The 21,793-nt window shown below is 37.2% G+C and overlaps 1 protein-coding gene across 13 annotated transcripts; it reads left to right on the forward strand.

Annotated features, from left to right (window-relative positions):
• Positions 1-6,598: 6,598 nt before the first annotated feature.
• On the forward strand, positions 6,599-17,467 carry LOC131150284 (thiocyanate methyltransferase 1-like). 13 transcript variants are annotated; one of them, XM_058100896.1, is made up of 8 exons: positions 6,599-6,975; positions 7,700-7,872; positions 9,053-9,139; positions 10,073-10,173; positions 10,246-10,345; positions 10,648-10,697; positions 11,042-11,120; positions 17,294-17,467. In XM_058100896.1, exons 1-8 carry the CDS (start codon positions 6,762-6,764, stop codon positions 17,345-17,347), a joined length of 858 nt encoding a protein of 285 aa, XP_057956879.1. In that variant the 5' UTR covers positions 6,599-6,761; the 3' UTR covers positions 17,348-17,467. The 13 variants fall into 13 exon arrangements, 12 of the variants coding, with proteins under 12 accessions (XP_057956879.1, XP_057956881.1, XP_057956890.1 ...); XM_058100898.1 differs by having other exon boundaries at positions 7,700-7,836; XM_058100900.1 differs by having other exon boundaries at positions 6,639-6,975; positions 10,118-10,173.
• The last annotated feature ends 4,326 nt before the right edge of the window (positions 17,468-21,793 follow it).

Here is a 21,793-nt window from a genome sequence, read left to right on the forward strand (position 1 = left end):
TATTCTCAGGAACTTCGTGTGTAAATATGTGTTGGAAATCATTGAATTTGATAAATGATTTTTAAGCTTATAAAAGCTTGTGTTGTATATCTATATGATTATGTGTATGTGAATATCAATGTATTTTCTCAAATGAAATGGTGATTTGAAAAGTAAAGTGTATTATAATTGTACTCATTTGGCCACACACTGTAAATAATCTATTCCTTCTTACTGAGATGTGTCTCACCCAAATTATCTAAATTTTTCAGGGAATAGAGATAGGCCAGGTGGTAGAGCTCCGTGATCATAGGGAGCTGGGACCCTGAGATACAGGGTGAGTTTTGACTAGGGAGGTGTGGTTTTCTAGGATTGTATTATTTTTGGGTATGAGATAGTGTTGTGTATTTATGTACGTTGATACTCTGGGTATTGTATTCTGACTAATGTGTATATACTGTCTTCCGCTGTTAGGTTGTTTAATAAAATACTTTTTACCTAGTACCCAATGCGGGTCGGGTCGTATGAATGGTACTAGGATTGTTGACGTGGCCGATTTGTGGATATTGTGGAGTTATGACGTGATTATTTATTTATTAAAAAAAAATTGTACGAAAATCGGGGCGTCACACTATTTATAAGATCCATGAATACTACCGGAGCATTCATCAACCCAAAAGGCATGACTAAGAACTCGTAGTGATCGTATTTGGTTCGAAAAGCAGTCTTCGCCACATTCTCAGATCTAACCCCTACCTGATAATACCCTGATTGTAGGTCAATCTTCGAGAAGACCTGCGTCCCCTGTAGCTGGTCAAAGAGATCATCAATACAAGGCAACGGGTAACGATTCTTCATAGTCACCTTGTTAATCTCACGGTAATCAATGCACATACACATTGACCCATCCTTCTTCTTCACAAACAAAACTGGAGCTCCCCAAGGCAAAACACTAGGTCGAATGAAGCCCCTATCCAGTAATTCCAGCAACTGCTCCTTCAATTCTTAAAGTTCCACTGGAGCCATCCAGTATGGAGCTTTAGAAATTGGTGCCCTACCAGGCAGCAACTCTATCGCGAACTCCACCTCACAATCAGGAGGTAAATCGGGTAGATCTTTTGGAAACACGTCTGGGAACTCAATGACTACCTGAATATCCTCAAGCCTCAACTCATATCGTGGTGGTTCCCTTATGTAATCTAGGTACCCCTGACATCCATCAAAGAGTAACCTCCTCGCTTGTAGTGTCGATAGAAACTGTGGCGTTGAACGCACACACGATCCTACAAACTCGTACTCCTGCTCCCTTAGAGGTCTGAACACCACCACCTTCCTACGATAGTCAATCACAGCATAACTGGAGAATAGCCAATCCATCCCCAATATGACATCAAACCCTGACATATCGTATACCACAAGATTCGCCAGTAGCACTTTCCCCTGAATTACCACTGGGCAGTCTTCTAACATCCTCCTACAGAATGATATACTCCTAGATGGTGTAGCTATAGACAATCTTTTATTCATGACTTAGGTCTCCACCCCACACAGTTTAACAAAATTAACAAATATAAAGGAGTGGGTCGCACCCGAATCAAATAAAACCACAGCTCTATTTAAAAGCAACATCATAGTACCTGTCACCACATTCCCCGCATGCTCAGCATCTGCTGGAGTAAGTGAGTACACCCTTGCCGGAGCTATGTTCTCCTGATATGTCCCCCGAGATACTTGATTACTTCCTTGATTCTGACTCGAAGAAGGCATACCCCTCTTTGGTGCACAACAATCCCGAACCATATGACCTGACTCGTCACAGTTATAGCAGTTGCCCCCAAACGGTTGGCATGCACTGTTATGCCACTTGTGGCATCTGATACAATGATCACGCGACTGATCCACCTGAGAACCCTGATGCTCGGTATTCTGGCGATAACCCGAGCCCCTGTTCCTTTTCATCCACGATCCCTAGTGAGATCTAGACTGAGAACCAGAAGGTGTTGGCCTCTTCTTCGGTTCCTGATCCACCTCATCCTCCCGGATACCAATCTCAATCACCGTGGCCTTATCCACCAAAATCGAGAATTCACCGATTTGAAGCATTCCTACTAACTTGCGGATGTCTTTCCTTAAACCCTTCTTAAACCTCTGAGTCTTCTCATACTCGTTCGAGATCAAACACGACGCAAAACGGGATAGCTCTATATACCGAGCAGCATACCCCTACACCGTCATACTTTCCTGGGTCAGAGCAGAAAACTCATCTGCCTTAGCGTCACGTATGGAAGCTAGGAAGTATTTGTCAAAGAACACCTCCTTGAAACGGCTACATGTCATATCCACAGGACCAACTCTTTATTTCTTCAGCAAACTCACTGCAGTCCACCATCGCCCTGCCTCCCCATACAGCTGGAAAGTAGCATAGAGGACTCTCTACCTATCCGTGCAGTGTAGAACCTCTAAGATCCTCTTAGTCTTCTCGACCCAGTCCTCTGCTATCATCGGGTCATGTCCTCTTGAGAATGTCGGAGGTTGTATGTATGTGAACCTTTCAATGGTGCACCCCATAGTAGTAGGAGAATGTTCACGCCTCCTAACACTCCGCCCGATCTCCCAGAGGACCTACCTCATCAATCCTCAAGGCACAGAAGGAGACTCATCGCTCGCCGTCTCCTCAGAGCCACTTCCCAGGTTGTTATCCTTTGGGCTCCATTCTGAAAACACAATAGGATTCTATTAATACTCCTACAACACGTACAGTTAACACAATTATCTATAACCAATCATGTTAACTACCACCTGACAGGTCCAGGTTTGTCCTATCACACCGACACGAAAATCATCAATGGTTTGCCATGATTTTACTAAAATTGTCATTCCAGGAAAAACACGGAACACTGCCGACGAGTCCCGGTCTAGCAACAAAATAACCCTCGACTTACTCTACCCATTTCCAACATCCTAGACTCTGGTATGTACACACGGCTATGCCTAACCAAGTCTACAAGACCTAACAACCTGGTTGGCTCAGATACCAAGTTGTCACGACCCCGAACACGGTAATGGGACTCAAGGGTGAATTAATAAACTAACCTATCCCTGTATCATACAAAACCAACGATACATCACAAAGAATGAGGATCCGACCCCGTGGGGTTCCCAAGCACCCTATACACATTCATATACATAACAGATACACAGTGGAAAAACAATCTTTCTATACCTATTCTGTACCATGCCAGAGTCTAATACATCCGTGTCTATACTCATGGCTGCCCTGAGGATAACTCTCCACGTCATGCTTCCCCCCATGAATAGGGTTGTGCGGCTCCAAAGCTGGACCTAACTGCGATTGGCCGACCCAGTTAGGTCAAATATCATAATATATCTCGTATTTGTAGTATGATTGGCCAGCCAAAAAGCCCTGATCCAGACTCAGAGGGCACAACAACTCTACTATACAACTCAGTCTACTGTCATGCCACGCGCTCCACGAGCCCTTGTGGTTGCACTAACACCACTAGCAACGGTACCGTGCTCAACATCACAGCCCATCATTAGGATTTCCATATCCATCCATTAGGTTATCACTGCCACATACCAACAATCATTATGTGGTATTGACATTTCATTAATCACATGTATGTATTCCTATTTCGAAATTTCACATTTCAAGATCTCAAAATTTAATAATCATATTGCAGAATTAACGGTGCAATATTCACATTTCTCATTTCCATATTTCAATATCTATATTGTAGTATTCACATTGCAATACATACATTCACATATTTTTCAATTTCATATTCTCATATTAGTGTTCACATCTCATTATTCTCATTGCAGTATTATCATTGCAATGTTCACATTTTCAATATACTCATATCACATTCATATTGCAGTATTTACGTTGCAATATTTTCATTTGTCTTTTTCACATTTCAAAGTCTATATTGTGGTATTAGCATTGAAAATTTCACATAATCAGTATTCTCAACTCAATTTTCGCAATTTAGTATTCACAACTCATTTCATCTCATATTACCATATACATATCTCATATTCATCATTTCAAGTACAATGACATAATTCCATTTCTCATATTTCTCAACTTATAATTTTCAAAAATAGACTGCTATAATTTATTCCCCTTACCTAGCTTACTAAGAGGTCCACTAACATCCTAAATTTGATGCTCCTCGGCGTTCACATCTCAAAAGCCTAAAAATCACATTTTTACCAAATTAAACAACCCAAGTCCCAGAACATTTATCGTTTAGAAATCTCTAAACTCTATATGCTCCAAGTTAACTTAAAAATCCTTAAAGTATCTTACTTACCATGATTTTGGGATGGTGCCCTGAAACTCCCATATGAAATTTACTCTGCCTATGTTGCAGAGAATCTTCCCATGAACCTCGTGGTGGTTCTCGATCGTCAATCTGGCCTCTAACGAAGCCGAAAATGAAGAGAGAAGGAAAGGGTTTTGTGGATCTAGAGAGAGAAAGTGTGTGTGTGTGTGTGTGTGTGTGTGAGAGAGAGAGAGAGAGAGAGAGAGAGAGAGAGAGAGAGAGAGAGAGAGAGAGAGAGTGTGCACATTGAAATGACAAATTTGCACATTTATACCCCAGCATTCGTCGATGAATTCAAGTGGTTTGTCGATGAACCCATAAAGGAACTTCGTCGACGAAGGGGATATTTCGTCGACGAACCTGAAAGTCCCTAAACTCTCTCGGTAATCTCTCGTCGACGAGACACGTGTATCTTGTCGCCGAAATCTACGAGATATTTGTTGACAAAGACCATGTGTTTGTTGATGAAGCCCTGCTAATCTCCCATTTTAAAAATTCCCCTTTTTCCTTCTCTTTCATTACTTTTATTAATTTAATTTTTTCGGGTCTCCACAATACATATCTCTTTTAACTGAAAATAGTATGTATACTCATTGCTCATTGCTCATTTCTCATAGTATAAATCAGTATTGAAAACAATTACCTCATTTACATAAATATACAAGTATGCATAAAAGACTCTTCCTCTAGAACTAAACGTCATGTATAAACCCTCGTGGTTAGGGTTGTGCTGCCCGAAGACTGGACTAAAACTTGGGGGATCAACCTAGACCAAGTCATTCCCTACGATCTACGTTTGCAGGCTTCTACAACTCACTTGTAGGTTCGATTGTCTTACCACTTCCTGGTAGGTACTTCCAAGGAAGGTAACGTACACCTTTACCTGGGTCAATCGGCTAGACCACCCAACACTACTCTCAAGTATAGTGTGGGCGCACACGGTCAACTGGTGAACCTCTCTCTAGCAACAATACTATGCTCATAACAACTGGGTCCTTAGGGTTCTTAGAGCATATCATGCAATTTAAGTAATTAAAACTGTACTTTAAACTCATTTCACATAAAATCTGTCATTTTATAAATCCTGGCCTCGCGCCGTTTAATATAAACTCGGCCTCGGCCCTCTGTTACAACTCGGCTCTCAGCCACTAAATAAAACTCCAGCCCTTGGCCGTCTGGTAAAACTCAGCCCTTGGCCCTCTCATAAAAAAATCCCTACATTTCTCAAGCACTTCCAACACATTTCTCAAACAATTTAGTATTTCACAAACATTCTCATTTATGGTATTACCATAACTCTCAAAACAGTATTCACCTATCACACAATTTTTCATATTTAAAACATAAGTCGTAGGCAAACAAGAAGAACATTGTATAAATGGTTTGTGAGATCAAACTGAGCTTTCCACTGTTCATTTCTACTCAAAATATCATATCATATATCCTAGATTTGGAAAAAAAAAAATCATTTTGAACGGTCGGTTTTTAAAAGGATAATTGAAAACATAATATACATACTCAAATCATATTTCAATCGGTTCAAAATCATTAAAATGCTGCATTAACTTAATCCCCTTACCTGTTTTCGAAAAAGAAACCGAAATAGATCGAAAACTCAAAAATTGAACCCTAGCTTTTTCCCTAGTTCAAGAATTCACTCCGCTAGACTTGTAGAGATTTGCCCCTGATCCTCATGGTAACTTCCGTTCGTCGAAATGAGCAACGAACAGCGAGAGATCAAAAAGAGAGAGAGAGAGAGAGAGAGAGAGAGAGAGAGAGAGAGAGAGAGAGAGAGAGAGAGAGAGAGATTTAGTTTTCTTAATGAAGAAGAAAACAATATTTCCTTTTATAGCCCCCTTGACTCGGTCAAATTCATCGACGAAATGACGCCTTTGTCGACGAACCCTGTACCTGCAATCTCCCTTAGTATTTCTTCGTCGACGACGCCTGAATTTAGGCAACGAACCACAGAAGGGCTCTTGTCGATGAAAACAGGGGATTCGTTGACGAAGTCTGATGTTTCCACCTTTAAAATTTTCTTTTCTCCTTTTCTTTTTTTAATTGTTGAGTTCGGATTACTACATTTATGTTTTATCTCAGTAGGGTAGCAGTTGTAGCTAAGTGGGTAGGGTTAGTGGGTTGGGTTTATATATATATATAGGAGCCAAATAAATGAGTCACCCGGTCAATGACCCGACTCGAATACAGGTTCACCCGTTTAAAAACAGGTTAACCTTTTAAAATTCAAATATGTTTTAAATGGACGAGTGATCAATTGAGTTTGGACAAGTTTTGCCACCCCTATACTCGGTGGTGTCTAAAAGGGGCGTGGCTAAGACGCCAGCGGAGCGGATTCTACAATGGGCCAATGCCCCGCGCCCACGCCCCTAGCTGCGTCTGCTGGTGGCGGGAGTCGAGGGCGGTCAGAAAATGATGCGGACACGCTTCTGGTTTGCTTCGCTATCCAACGCCCTTTTATCCGCCGGCCGCCCCCTTCTCCCACAGAAAAACCCCCATTTTAGTCACACACCGCAGAGATCGAGAATGAACGACGGAGAAGGACGGACTAATGCTGCACGAAGCAGCATACAGTCCAACCCTAAAGTTCATCAGATGCAACAACTCGTCTACAGCGGTTCCACTGGTAGCCATCTCTCTCCTTAGCTGACGTACCACCTCTCTCTCTCTCTCTCTCTCTCTCTCTCTCTCTCTCTCTCTCTCTCTCTCTCTCTCTCTCTCTCTCTCTCTTTTCTGTAACTCGATTTTGTACGAGGAAGATCAATTTTCAGGAACTTGGACATAATGGGATCGACAAAAATTTAACTATCAATGTTTTAATTTACACATATTCAATTATTAATAACGACGAGTCAATTACTCATACAAGAGCTCGAATTGTTTATTGCTGATACTCTTGAAATTGACATCTAAAGGGATCAACTAATGATTTACAAGACAACAAAAAAAAGCACGCCACTGCTGCCACTGTTCTGGAAAAAAAATTTACGAAAGCATCACATTATTTTCAGTTTTCCAATGTTCATATTCAAGAATTTGGAAAACGATGTAATTTGTAATTATTTAAAATCCGTGAGTGAAAAATGAAAGCTCTTTCCCACGTCTGATTAGAAATCAGGCTACATCCTAGAAGGTTAAGCTGTGATGCCGAACCCAGATGATAGTTGACATAACTAGAAAATGAGATCCCAATTGCAGTTTTCATTTGAGGTGCATTAGTTGGTTGGCCTCTCTCATTCTCTGTGTGCTTGTGCATATGCTCAGTTGTGTGTTTTCTCATTGAAGTTTGTGCTTGTTGGATGTGTTTCTGGTTGGGCTTTGGTTTTGCTTTACTCTTCTAAAATGAACAGGATCAGGTGGTTGGGAAAAATGCTGGGAGGAAGGATTGACCCCATGGGACCTGGGATGTCCAACACCTATCGTTACACATCTCAATCAGATTGGAGCTCTCCCCATGGGAAGGGTTCTAGTCCCAGGATGCGGCAGCGTAAGTGGATCTCTTTTTTTTGGCCCTGGTAGTGAGGTTCGTAGTTCTCAGTATACTCTTCAACCCGTGCACACATGCATGTGCAAGTTCTTACACACACATAGATACACTGTTTGGTCCATTACTAACCAAATTGATGTGGCTAGAACTATCTCACCTGTAATAAAGATGTTTAAAATCTTTGAAAAAGCATGAGTCAATGCAATAAGTTGCATTTGTCAATTCCTATTTGCAACCCAATATTTCTTCTATGATAGCGTGCAATATGCTAATATTAAAGAGTAATATGGATTTAACTTTCCTCTATGATGCTTGTTATGGCTCTAACTAATTTTTGTGCTTGGGTTGCGTTTGGTGTCCCTTCCTGGGATGAGAAGGACTTGTTGCTACATTTGAGCGACTGTTAATTAGGCTTAATGTTGGCTTGTTTTAGACTTCCTTATTATTATTATTATTATTATTATTATTATTATTATTATATGTGTGTATATGTATGTGTGTGGTGTCTATATATATGAATATATGTGTATATTCATGTGCGCTCAAGGGGAGGGGGGTGGGAGCAGCGTTGACTGCCACCTTTTTATGCACCAGTGAAGGGGTTGAATTTTAAATGCATGGGAAGTGCAAAAAAAGGAATACAACAACAACAACAATAAAACTAAGCCTTAAGTCCAATTAGGTGGGGTCGATTGTATGAATCTTTTTTCGCCAATTTATGCGATCATGGACTATTTCTTTTGACAAATTCAGGGCTATTAAATCCTTACTTACTATCTCATTGTAAGTGCAGAAAAATGAATGTGAACATAAATATAGGCCAATATCTCAAAACCAACCTTACGAAATTTTTTTACTGTTTTGGTTGCTTACATGGACCCCATAAGATGGACACTTTGTGGTGTTGGGAACATGAAGTTCCAGCCATGGATTTGGTGTTGTGTGAAATGCAACAAAGTTCAATATATTTTTTATAGCATTTTTTTGTCCAGATCCACACAACCCAAATTCAAGGCTTGAACTCCATTCTCCCAATGTTAATGAATTTGACACCATATAAAACTTGAATTATTTCATTTTATTTTCTGTGGGTTTTGAAAAAATAACTTCATCCTTTGAAGTGGATTAAGTACAGATCAATGTACAAGCAGTTGCTGCAACCCTATGTATTTACAAAATTTTGATGCTGCTGTTTTGGCCAAAACTAATTTGACAGGGTCATGATGTAGTGGCAATGGCATGCCCTGAACGTTTTGTTGTAGGACTGGATATATCCGAAAAGGCTATTAATAAGGCAATTGAGGTAAGAACAATACTTAGGTGAATCAAACTCATTAAGATAGTTATTATCCTCTCTTTTGTTCTTTTGGACATTGTTTTGTATCCATGATAACATACATGACTAAGGAAGCTGAACCTTCCACTAAATAACATTCTTGATTGCTCTTCTCTTCCACATTGCTTATGCCTAATTACAATAGTAAAAATGCAAGGAGCTTAAGTCGCATTATATATTGTCTTGGACCATGTCCTTTCAAATTCTTCCCCAGTAGCGCCATGTAATCCTCTTTGAATGAACCAGTTGCTGCATCCCCCTTTCCTCATGAATGCCATCAGTGGTCTTTGTTGAGCATATTCTAAGTTTTTACACTGTTTTACTTCTCCTTTTTAAAAAAAAAAAAAAAAAATTTATAAACAAACCAAATTTCTTATGAATTATCATAAGTTGAGTTTATTAAATTTCTTATAGGTCCTTCTGAATAAAAAATTGGTAAATTTTATTATGTTTATCCATGACAACTTAATTTCTTCTTGTCTTTAGGAGTTTGCTCGGCTTTGACTGGTATCTGAAAATAGATCAATAAATTGATGTATTCTGCCTAGTCAAGAATTTTATGTATTTCATTGTGAATTCAGCTTGAGCTTGAAGAATTCGTGGTTGTTTTGAAGTTCAATAAATAACATATTTTTGTCATCTTGAACTTTTACCATACTCTGAGATTGACTGAGAACAACGAAAAGGACTCAATAAATCCTAACAAAAACGTAGATCATCATGGATGTTTATCTTCATATTACATTAAAAAATTGCAGTTTATAATTTCTTTTGAGGATTGAATAAATCCTAACAAGAATGTAGTCATCAACGATGTTTGTTGTCATATTACAAAAATTGCAGTTCATATAACTTCTTTTATTGTTTTTGCTGTATTTTTCTGTATATATTGCCAACCAGTTGTCATCCTCTTCACCTAGTATCGATTATTTTTCCTTCTTCAAGGAAGATTTCTTCGCTTGGCACCCAACTGAGTTATATGATCTCATTTTTGATTATACGTAAGTTTGCCTCAATTTTAAGTTTATCTATTCCATTGTGGGAATTTTGTTTTGAGAGTTGATATTTCACAGGTTCTTTTGTGCAATTGAACTGGAAATGAGACCAGCATGGGCAAAGCGAGTTGAAGATCTTTTAAAACCAGATGGAGAGCTCATGACTCTTATGTTTCCGGTGGCCATTAGTCCTTTTCTTTCTTTCTTCTTTTGCCCTCTGTAATAGGCATAATTTCTAAGCACACAACAATTTACTGTTTGAATATTCTAACAAAAATTCATTTTCTCAATATTATGAATTTACAAGGCCTTTTCCCCACCTTTAAAGTTAAAACAATATGATTCTGTGTTGAGATTTAAAGGGTCCTTCCATATTCCAAAAGAGTTTTAACATATCTTTTTTAAGAAGTCTTCTAAGTTAAAGCAATGTCTGTTTGAATAGTTCTTAATAATTATATTGATAAATAATTTTTTTGGCAGCAGGTAAGTGATCATGTTGGTGGACCTCCGTATAAAGTATCTGTTGCTGAGTAATTCTTAACCTTATATTTTGTATTTTGTTTTACATTTTAAAATATTTGTTCAAGCATTTTTTAAAATCATCAAATTTTGATGGTTAAAATTTTAATTAAATATTAAATATCAAATTTTAACCTTGATGAAATGTTGACTATGATTAAGTCAATGGCATGCAAAAATTGTGTGGTTATTGGTTTTGTTCAACAATTATTTGCTCAAGAACTTATATATAATTTTCTTTTTATTTATTTATTTTTTCAGATTTCTCATCTTGTATTGCTAACCTCAATGAAAACTTGATCATGTAGTGATATTTATTTGTTTGGACACCCATAACAAATTTACATACATGCAGTTATGAAGAGGTGTTGCATCCCCTCGGCATTAAGGCAATATCCATAGTGGATAACGAATTGGCCATTCAACCTCGTAAGGTATGGGAGAAATGATAAGCTTGCTTCACTACATTTTGATACATAGGCTGTAAAGGAAGTTACATCCTATAAAATTTTTGTGAGATTTTCATTAAGAAAATCTTTATTATGCATGATGCTTTTTACCTTGGTGTCAATGTAGTAAAATGGACTTTTTGAAGTTTTATTTTTTAAAAATGTCCCAACCAATGCCTGGAAGTATAAGCATGGTCATCCAGTTTGGCAATTTCTACATTTTATGGAAACCAAAAAAGGGGAATAAATAAGTGTGTAATGGATTTGAGTCGAGTCAACATATTGAGATACTCAAACTTACTCAATTCGGCTTGAAAATTTTGAACTTAGAAACTCAACTTGAACTTAATTATGTTATAATTCTTGAACTCAAGCCTGATTCAATTGCATCTTCTTAAAACTAAGCTCAACTTGCTTCATTAAGCTTGCTTTGATTGTAAAATTGTACTGAATATTAGTGTTGAATAATTGGGTAAAATGGAAGGCCTAAACTCAATAATAGGTCTCTCCCTCTATTTCTAATATATGCCAAGTACAATAGGAATGATCATAATACCTTTACTAACTCACTTATTACTAACCAAACTCTAACAATTAATAATAATGCTAAATGACTAAATAACTAGTAACACTTCTCAAGTTGGAGCATATATATCATATGCTCCTAGCTTATTACAAATGAAGTTCACACGAGCACCTCCCAAGGCTTTAATGAGTGGTTGTAATTAGCTTTTGTACTAGTTTCTCTTCAATAAAATGGCAATCAATTTCAATGTGCTTTGTCCGCTTATGGAAGACAGGGTTGTAGGCAATATGAATAGCAACTTGATTATGCGTCAGAGCCTTGTATTCTAACTCAGTAATCAACCTTGCTACCACAATTTGTTTCTTACTTTTTCAAGGCATCGGATTATCACCGACAACGAAACAATACTTGGTTTTGAATCTTCAGTCTGAAGGTTACCCAGCCCAATCTGCATCTATATATCCCTAAATATGAGTGTGACCTTGACCTTGATATAAGATACCTCTCCCTGGTGCACCTTTAAAATATCTCAAAATGTGAATTACTGCATCCCAATGACTTGTTCTCGAGGAATCAAGATGCTGACTCACACACTTGTTGCGAAGGCTCTATCTGGTCGGATGACTGTGAGATAATTCAACTTTTCAACAACTCTCTGGTATCGACCTGGGTTAGGCAACAAATCACCCATATCTAACAAACTTACTATTGGAATCGATAGGTGTATCAATAAGTTTGGATCCCAATAGCCCTGTATCATATAAAAGATCAAGAACATACTTCCTTTGTGACAAGATAGTTCTTGTACAAGTTCTCGATACTTCTATACCCAAGAAGTACTTCAATGGTCTCAAGTCCTTGGTTTGAAGCTTACTCTGTAGGAAAATCTTTAGGTCTTGGATGCCTCGATCATCATCGCCAATGATCATAATGTCATCCACATACACAATAATCAAAATCTTGCTAGATGGAGTATGACGATAAAATATAAAATGATTTATTGCACACCAATGAAGGCCAAACTCAAGTACTACAACACTAAAAAGGCCAAAGCATGCTCCTGGAGATTGTTTTAATCCATACAATGATTTTTTAAGTCAACATACTGAGCCTGATCCCCTCCCCCCCACCCTGAACAACAAACTGAGATGGTTGCTCCATATATACCTCCTTATGAAGATCACCATGTAGGAAAGTATTCTTCGCATCTAACTGATGTGGAGGCCAATGACAAGTGATGGCTAAAGAAATGAACAAACGTACCGAGACAAGTTTAGCGACTGTAGAGAATGTGTTTGAATAATCCAAACCATACACTTGAGTATACCCCTACGAACGAGGTGAACCTTCAAATGAGCCACAGAACCATTAGGATTGACTTTCACATTGTACACCCAATAACAACCAACGATAGACTTAATCAGGAGGAAGAGGAACCAAATCCCAAGTATCATTATCATGTAGTGCATGCATCTCTTCAACCACTGTTGTCCGCCACCCAAAATGGAATAGGGATTTAGAAATAGATTTTGGAAAAGCAACAAAAGACAGAGTACTAATAATTCCTATCTAATGATCCAGGACGTAACCCTACACGTAAAGAATAAAATGAAGAATTTTTCATTTTCCTTGCTCTTAAAACTTTATCTATTTTACATGTTTAACTATTAACTATCATATGAAAATGTGAAAAAATCAAGAGGGGTTCGAGAAATGTGAAAGATAAATACAATACCAAGTTATCAATGAAAAGGGACAGAGGGGGTTATACCTACAAATTGGGATGATCCAAGCGGCTAGAACGACTCATATTGGATGAAGATGTAGGAGGATTGGGCACAAGTAATATGTTTGGATTTGGAAGGCTAGGTAGAAGGGACTCCTCAAGGTCAACAAAACTCAAGGAATCAAAGTAGTATGATGTAGACTTAAAGAGAGTGACATCAGCAAAGACAAAGAATCGATGTAAAGTATAACTATAACATTGATATCCTTTTTGAGTATAGGAATAGCTTGGGAAAATATATTTGATAGCACGAGGATCCAACTTATCCATTCTTGGAGTTCACTGATGGACAAAGGACACACAACTGAATATACGAAGAGGAAGGGAGAACAAAGGAGCCTTAGGAAAGATAACTGAATATGAGATTTTACCGCCAAGGACAGAGGATGGCGTTTTATTGATGAGGGAGCAAGCTGAGCATGGCATCACTCCAAAAAAATTTAGGGACATTCATTTGAATAAGGTACAAGTGACTTCAAGAATATATCTGTTTTTTCACTTTGCAATCCCATTTTGTTGTGGAGTATAGGAATAGCTTGGGAAAATATATTTGATAGCACGAGGATCCAACTTATCCATTCTTGGAGTTCACTCAACTGAATATACGAAGAGGAAGGGAGAGCAAAGGAGCCTTAGGAAAGATAACTGAATATGAGATTTTACCGCCAAGGACAGAGGATGGCGTTTTATTGATGAGGGAGCAAGCTGAGCATAGCATCACTCCAAAAAAATTTAGGGACATTCATTTGATACAATAAGGTACAAGTGACTTCAAGAATATATCTGTTTTTTCACTTTGCAATCCCATTTTGTTGTGGAGTGTGGGCACAAGACGACTAATGGATCATACCAAAGTTAGTCATTTAAGTATCGAATTGGGTATTGAAGTACTCCTTAGCATTATCATTACAAAGTATCCTAACGCATATCAAATTGAGTTTTTATTTGGGAACGGAAGGCACAAAAGTTATCAAACAACTTAGAACGATCTTTCATGAATTATAACCAAGTCATCCTAGAGTAGTCATCAACAAATGTAACAAAGTACTGGAACCCCAACTTTGATGTGACACGATTAGGACCCTAAATATCAGAATGGGCTAGCATGAAAGGACTAACCACTCGTTTGTCGACTTGGGAAGCAAAGGGAACACAATGATGCTTGCCTAATTGACAAGACTCACACTCAAGATTAGACACAAAACTCAATGTAGGAACTAGTTGTTTCAACTTGTCTAAGGATACCAAGGCGACAATGGATTTGAAGTAGTGTAGCTGCGACTGTGCAAGCAATGGGTGGAGAAGGCGACTCAAAGTAGTAAGTCCACGAGCCTCATGTCTTGTGCCAATTGTCTTTCTCATCGTTAGATCTTGAATAACCACAAAATCAAGAAAGAATGTGATAGAACAATTTATTGACTTTGTAAGATTACTAACCGACATGAGTTTGAAAGGAGCTTTAGGAATGTAAAAATCAGAAGAGAGGGAGATGGAAGGAGTAGGATTTACTGTTCCCATCCCCTTAACAGCAATAGTGGACCCATCAGTAAGGGTCACTTGAGGTAAATTTTTAGGATACTAGAGATCAGAAAAGAATTTGGTTGCTCCGTTAAATGGTCTGGTAATCGATAACCTAAGGACTAGTTGGAAGGATACCAAATGACATATAGACTGTAGGATTAACTTTTTGGGCAAAAGACGCAATGTGATAAGATGCTTGTTGAGACGATTGATACTGTAGAAACTTTGAATACTCCTATCAAACAAGTGACTAACGAAGGAACCATACTTTTGAGATTTGCAGACTGCATCCCAACATTCACGAACTCAGACCAATGATCATAAGATTAATTATTGGAACAATTGGAACAACCATGAATAAGGTGACCCACAATGAACAAGTCACAAATAAATTAGTTCAAGGCTGCCGCAGCACCAAGAAACTCCGACGCAGCCCCAAGAAAGCAACACACAGCATTGGAACAATTGGAGAGGTAAACCACTGAAACTACCATAGACAAATCACCAACTAGCTTATATAACACTGCGACAGCCTCACAAAAACAGCTTATGAGCACTGCCACTGCTCCAAGAAAGTCACCAATGACTGTTATTAACACCGAACAACAACTAACGAATTATCACGAGTGCATGGTCACAACAAAGATTGGATCTTTGAGCAAAACACATGTCCAACAACTTGATATTTTGATATATGGAAGGAATTAGAATATTGAATAAAAAAACACAGCAAATCCCACTGTTTCAGACCCATTGATAAACTGCCTCATGAAGCATCAAACAACCATTCCTTGGGTGCTGCACTTGAGCAATTAAAAAAGGTGAGATCTTTGGGCAAAAAAACATCAAGAAAAATCTCAATAACATGTCAATAGAGTGATTGGATCACTGCTGGATGATTTCAGGTCAAAACCATGCCTGAAAGTAGCTTCATGCGACGGCGCATGGGATTGGCCCTTGTAGCCTTTGACTGGCACATGAGGGCACCTGGGGCACTGCCTGGAAATGGGATTTCAGTGGGGGGTAGATCAGCAGCGTCTCTGGGTTACTATGGTGTTGATTTTGCAAAACCTATAGTAGATTTGATGCTCTCGAATTGGCAGTGTCACCCAGAAAGTTCCAGTGACTGGTCTGATTTTCTGCTACTGCTGGCTGTTTTCTAGGGTAGCATTGCTGGAAATTCTTCTACAATGATAAACACAGCAGATATTGGATTTTAGGCTTCGGTTTTGATGGTGGTGGTAAAAATTAGGGTTTAGGTTTCAGAATCATGCTCTAATACCATGTTGAATAATTGGGTAAAATGAAAGACCTAAACTCAAATATAGGTCTCTCCCTCTATTTATAATTTATGTCAAATACAATTGAAATGACCATAATACCCTTACTAACTCATTCTTATTACTAACCAAACTCTAACAATTAATAATAATGCTAAATGACTAAATAACTATTAACAATTAGTATTATATATAGTACATAATAGAAGTATATATTTTTTTAAAAATGTCCCAACCTATGCCTAGAAGTATAAGCACGGTCATCCAGTTTGGCAGTTTCTACGTTTTATGGAAACCTAAAAAGGGGAATAAATAAGGGTGTAATGGATTTGAGTCGAGTCAACATAGTGTGATACTCAAACTTACTCAACTCGGCTTGAAAATTTTAAACATTGGAACTCAGCTTGAACTTAATTGATGTTATAATTCTTGAACTCAAGCTTTGATTTAATTGCATGTTCTTAAAGCTGTGCTCGACATGCTTGAATTAAGCTCGCTTTGATTGTAAAATTGTACTGAATATTATTAGTATTAAATATACTACGTGCCAAATTTATATTATTTCATTTTTAAGGAATAAAATAAAATATAATAACCAAATATTCAATTAGGCTTGCAAGTTGTACTGCAAAAGCCAAAGATTTGCCTTAAAAGAATTTTTTTAACAAAACATTCGATAGGTGGAGCATTTGGACAGTCTCACCAAGTCCCATAGATTTGCCACAAAATGTGTCAAGTTTGTTGTTATAGCATTGACATGGAACCTTAACAACCCATTCGATAGGTGGAGCATTTGGATTGTCTCACCAAGTCCCATAGATTTGAAACAAAAAGTATTGTCAAGTTTTGTTGTTCTAGCATTGACATGGCACCTTTTGTGAAAGTTGTGTACAATTTTGTCCGTTTTAACTCGTTTCATTCCCCTTCCCTTGATAAAGCATCTGTTTTTGTTGTTCAATTATTCTTGACATGGAAGAGAATTTGTTTTACGATATAGAAGTTCGACTAATATATACACACACACACACACACATATATATTACAGGGAAGAGAGAAGCTTGGAAGGTGGAAGCGGTCTCTTAGTCAATCCTTGCTGTGAATAGGATCTCCATTGTATTAGCAAGGCGGATTTTTTTTTTAGACCTAAAAATAAATTGGGGACTATCATTTGTGATACAAATGTTTCTATTTTCAATATCAGAATTATATTTGATCCAAAGTGGGATTTTTTTTTTCCTGACTTAGAATATATTGTGGACTACCATATGAAATAATACAAATGTTTCAATGTTCAACATCAGAATTATATTTGACCCAAAGTGTCCTGAACAGGAAGGCAAACTTGATCGAAGGAATGGCCCAAAAAGGTGTAGGTTTTGTTCAAAGACCATTAAACTAACAAAAGTAAAAAACGATACCAGTCTTCTATACACACACACACATATATATAGCTTGGCCCGTATGTCGGCAAATCATATACATAATTTGACCCGTACGCCGACAAAATATATAAAACTCTTGGCTCGTACGCCAATTTCTATTATAAAAATTCATAATATTATCATGTTCCCACAAAATGATAATTCATCATAAAATCTACTCATGCCATACAAAATGAGTATTATGTATATCTAGAACATATAATCATTTTTAGCAGTATTTCTCAACATAATACTCATATTTGTTAACACCCTGAAAATAATATTTCTCAGAACTAAACTTTAATATTTCTATGCGTACTACACTTTCTACAACTATAAGTAAGTCAAATACTAAATAAAAATTTTTACTGTGAATTTGGGATGAATTCTAACTTGCCCCACTAATGATCCATTCCAGAGAGAAGTAAGGGGAACTAAAGGGGGGGGGGAGAAAGAGAAAGAGAGAGAAGGTTTTTTGCGTGAAAATTGACTAAAAAATCGCTTTTAGGGCTATTTATAAACTGGCATTCGTCAACGAGTTACGTCATCTCGTTTATGAGGTCCAGAAGACAATTCGTCGATGAAATTCAGAAATGCCCAAAACATCCTCTCGATATTTTCTCGTTGACGAAACACTCTCTCGTCGACGAGCCCCTCATGCTCTCTCGTCGATGAACCTTTGAATTCGTCGACGAGACCCTGTTTTTCTTTTTCCCTTTTTTCCTTCTTTTATTATTTAAATATTATAATTTCTCTGGGTCATTACAGTAGGCACCACTCCTAGGATAAGGTAGGGAGAATAAATTATGTTAGGTTTATTTTAAAATATTTCCGATTAGATATGAATATATGAATTTAATTATATTTATGTGATTTAAATATACGTCTAGGCTTGGGGATATTTTGAAATTAGATTAAACTGCGGGAATTTGATCATATTAGTGTTTTTAAATATGTTAGAAATTAAATTTAAATATGGGAAGTGGATCATACCCACGTTTTTTTAGAATTTAACCAGTTAACGGGAGCGTGTGAGCCTAGGGATGTTAGGATAGTAATTATCCTAGGGTTGAGCTAGTTAAACTAGGGTATGTGAATGCAGAGATTTGTGCAAACACCGCAAGCACTGCTTTAGGATCCTTGCAGACATTTCTCTAGGAATCAGGTAAAGGAATAAATTATGTTAGGTATTTTTAGAAAATTTACCAATTAAAATGTAGTATTTATTTACAGAAATTATATCTATAATTTTTCTGAAAATTTAGGCATTTAGAAATGGCATTCATGAATTAATGTATAGTTTTGGGAAAACAGGTATTTTGAGTTGAGTAAACCCTAAAAGAAGATTTAATACTATTTTTCAGCAAAACATATTTTTCCAAGGCAGTTAGTATATTTTAGAATAATACTCAAACTGTGTGGCCTGAGTATGAATATTTTATGGAATAGATAAACATGTCAAATTATTTTTATGATTATACGGAACATGTGTGGTTTGATAATGATTTTTTCTAGAAAATGTTAAAAATATTACAGAAATTATGATATGACAGTTTAGTCGGCCCAATGCCGTGATCAGTTTAGCCAACCCAGTGTCATGACAGATTAGCCGGCTTTATGCCGTGACAGCTTAGCTGGCCCAATGTTGTGACAATTTAGCCGGCTTATGCCGTAATCAGTTATGATATGATAGTTTTTATACAAAAATTATGATACAACAAATTTTATGCAGAAATATTGAAAAATGAGATTTATGTTATAGTTATATTATATGAATTGTATTATATGGTAGTAGAACCCTGATGGATTAGTTTAGATTCAAAGTACGATATCGTAGCTATTAGTTATGTAATGACCCGAGAATTAAAATAATTAGAAAATATGATAAATAAAATGGATTAATGGATAATGAAGGAAAAATGAAAGAAATTAGAAGGAAAAGTAGGCCTCATCGACGAATGTCCTGTATTCATCGACGAGTGTCCTTCTAAGCTCGTCGACAAAGTCTGCTTCTCATCGACAATGAAATCCCGAGAGAGAATTTTGGAAACCCTGAATTTCATCGACGAAGGTATCTCCTCGTCGACGAAGACTCTACAGTGCCTCGTCGACGAACCCACGTGTCTCGTCGACAAAGCCCTGCGTATAAAAAGGGTTTTTCTTCATTTTCAGCGTGAATTTCGTGAACTTTCTCTCCTCTCTCTCTCTCTCTCTCTCTAAAACGAAGCTCCAACCTTCTCTCTTTGATTTCGGGCCGATTTTGATCCGGTTTGACAATCCGAAACCGCCACAAGGTTCGTGGGATCATTCTCTTCAAGGCTGTAGGAGCTGATCGTTGGGTTATGAGGTTTGGGAAACATCCCAAAATCAGGGTAAGTTAGTTATTTTGGGATTTTCTTAAGGAATGTTGTTGTTTTGAGCCTAAGAAGTAGTAAATAAGTATTTTCCTTAAAATTTAAGTTAATTGAAATTTATTTTAATTAAGTTGGGATTTTTGGATTCAGAGTCTAGGTGAACGCTGCGGGTATCGGCTCGGGGATCCTGCCAGCGTAGTTTGAAGTCAGGTAAGGGGGAAATTTATATATTAAATCAGGTTTTTCATGAATTAAAATGGATTGCGTGTTATTTATGTGTGTGTGTGTCTATATATATATATATATATATATATATATGTGTGTGTGTGTGTGTGTGTGTGTGTGTGTGTGTGTGTGTGTGTGTGTGTGTGAGTTTAAAATGTCAGCCATGAAATTTATGTTTTCTGAGCCTATGATTGTTTATATAGTTATGTATATGTGAAAGTAAACGAATGAAAGTGAAAAAGAATTTTCTAAGGAAGCAAGTAAGGAAGGAAATGTATTTTCAATATATAAATGTTAAATATTGGTTGACTTATTTTTTTTAAGGAATGTATATGAATTTTACTGTTAAATTGTCTGGCATGAGATTCTGTGTGAATATATGTTAACTATACAAGATGCAGGTTAAGTAAGTAAAGCTTTATGAATAAAATGATATGGACAATGTTGCTTGTATATGTTAAATGCAACCATGTAAATGTAAGACAACTAAAAGATAGTCATGTTAGCAGATTCTAGCGCATTTTTATGTGGAAACTAACTGTAGCAGATTCTAACGCATTTCTATGTGAAAACTAACAAATGATGGCTAAAGACCAGCTGTAGTACGAAGAAATGAAATGAAAATATTATGCAATGAAATAGCAATGGAATGATGATGCAATGAAATGAAATGTGAAATGTGAATGATACCAATGAGAAAGTGTCACTTAAAGTGAAACGAAATGCAAAGTTAAGTTATGAACATGAATGAATGTGCATGAATGCATAATGACAGAAATGAATGATGTATTATGATATTAGAAGTATGTATGTACGTAGAACATATTACGATTGGGCAAGGCGAACTCTTCACCTGAGGACTTGCTGAGAAAGGCGAGTGCACTAGTAGTTTCAAATGTGGCAGTAGCTACATAACGTATTAGGGTAGACGAAACCTATTTGTATGGGTAGGTAGATTTTCCTATCCTTAGGGCCTTTGCTGGTAAATTATTGTTGAATGCGTGAGTACGAGATTAATCTAACACTTGAGGGCTTACTGAGTAAGGTAAGTGCCCTGGTATGCTTTAGTTGTGATCTTAGGATTTACCTATGTATTATAGCAGAGGGGTACTACTTGTATGAGCGGGTAATCACCCCTATCCTTGGGTAATCTGGTGGGTTAAACCTTTACATGTGATTGTTTAGGTTTAGAAAATGATTTCAGAGTTATGTTAATGATTTGCAAATGTAATTAAAATGATATCTATTTACCTCATGTTGGCCACACGCTGTTTTAATATGTATGTTTCTTCCCTTACTAAGATGTGTCTCACCCGAATATGAATGTTTCTTTTTCAGTACATCCTAGAGGTCGGGCTTAGGAGCTCGAGGGTATTTTTAGCATTTTTGGAGGACTATATAAGAAACAGGGTATATGTTGATACTATCTTGGAAATGGAAATGTTTATGTTTTATGTCTTTATGTTTTAAGGATGTTGACAACGGAATGGTTGTGAACATACTGGAATGTTATGGAGTATGTATTTATGGAAATGCAAGTGAAGG

Source organism: Malania oleifera, chromosome 3 (genome assembly GCF_029873635.1).
Source record: "Malania oleifera isolate guangnan ecotype guangnan chromosome 3, ASM2987363v1, whole genome shotgun sequence".
Lineage (NCBI taxonomy): Eukaryota > Viridiplantae > Streptophyta > Magnoliopsida > Santalales > Ximeniaceae > Malania > Malania oleifera.

Bases quoted from the DNA above. Each gene is read 5' to 3' on its own strand.
- LOC131150284 (XM_058100896.1), top strand. From the start codon at position 6,762: ATGATGCGGACACGCTTCTGGTTTGCTTCGCTATCCAACGCCCTTTTA. The intron at 6,976-7,699 runs GTAGCCATCTCT...TAAAATGAACAG, and splicing joins CGTCTACAGCGGTTCCACTG to GATCAGGTGGTTGGGAAAAA. The intron at 10,346-10,647 runs GTGGCCATTAGT...TTTTTTTGGCAG, and splicing joins TCATGACTCTTATGTTTCCG to CAGGTAAGTGATCATGTTGG.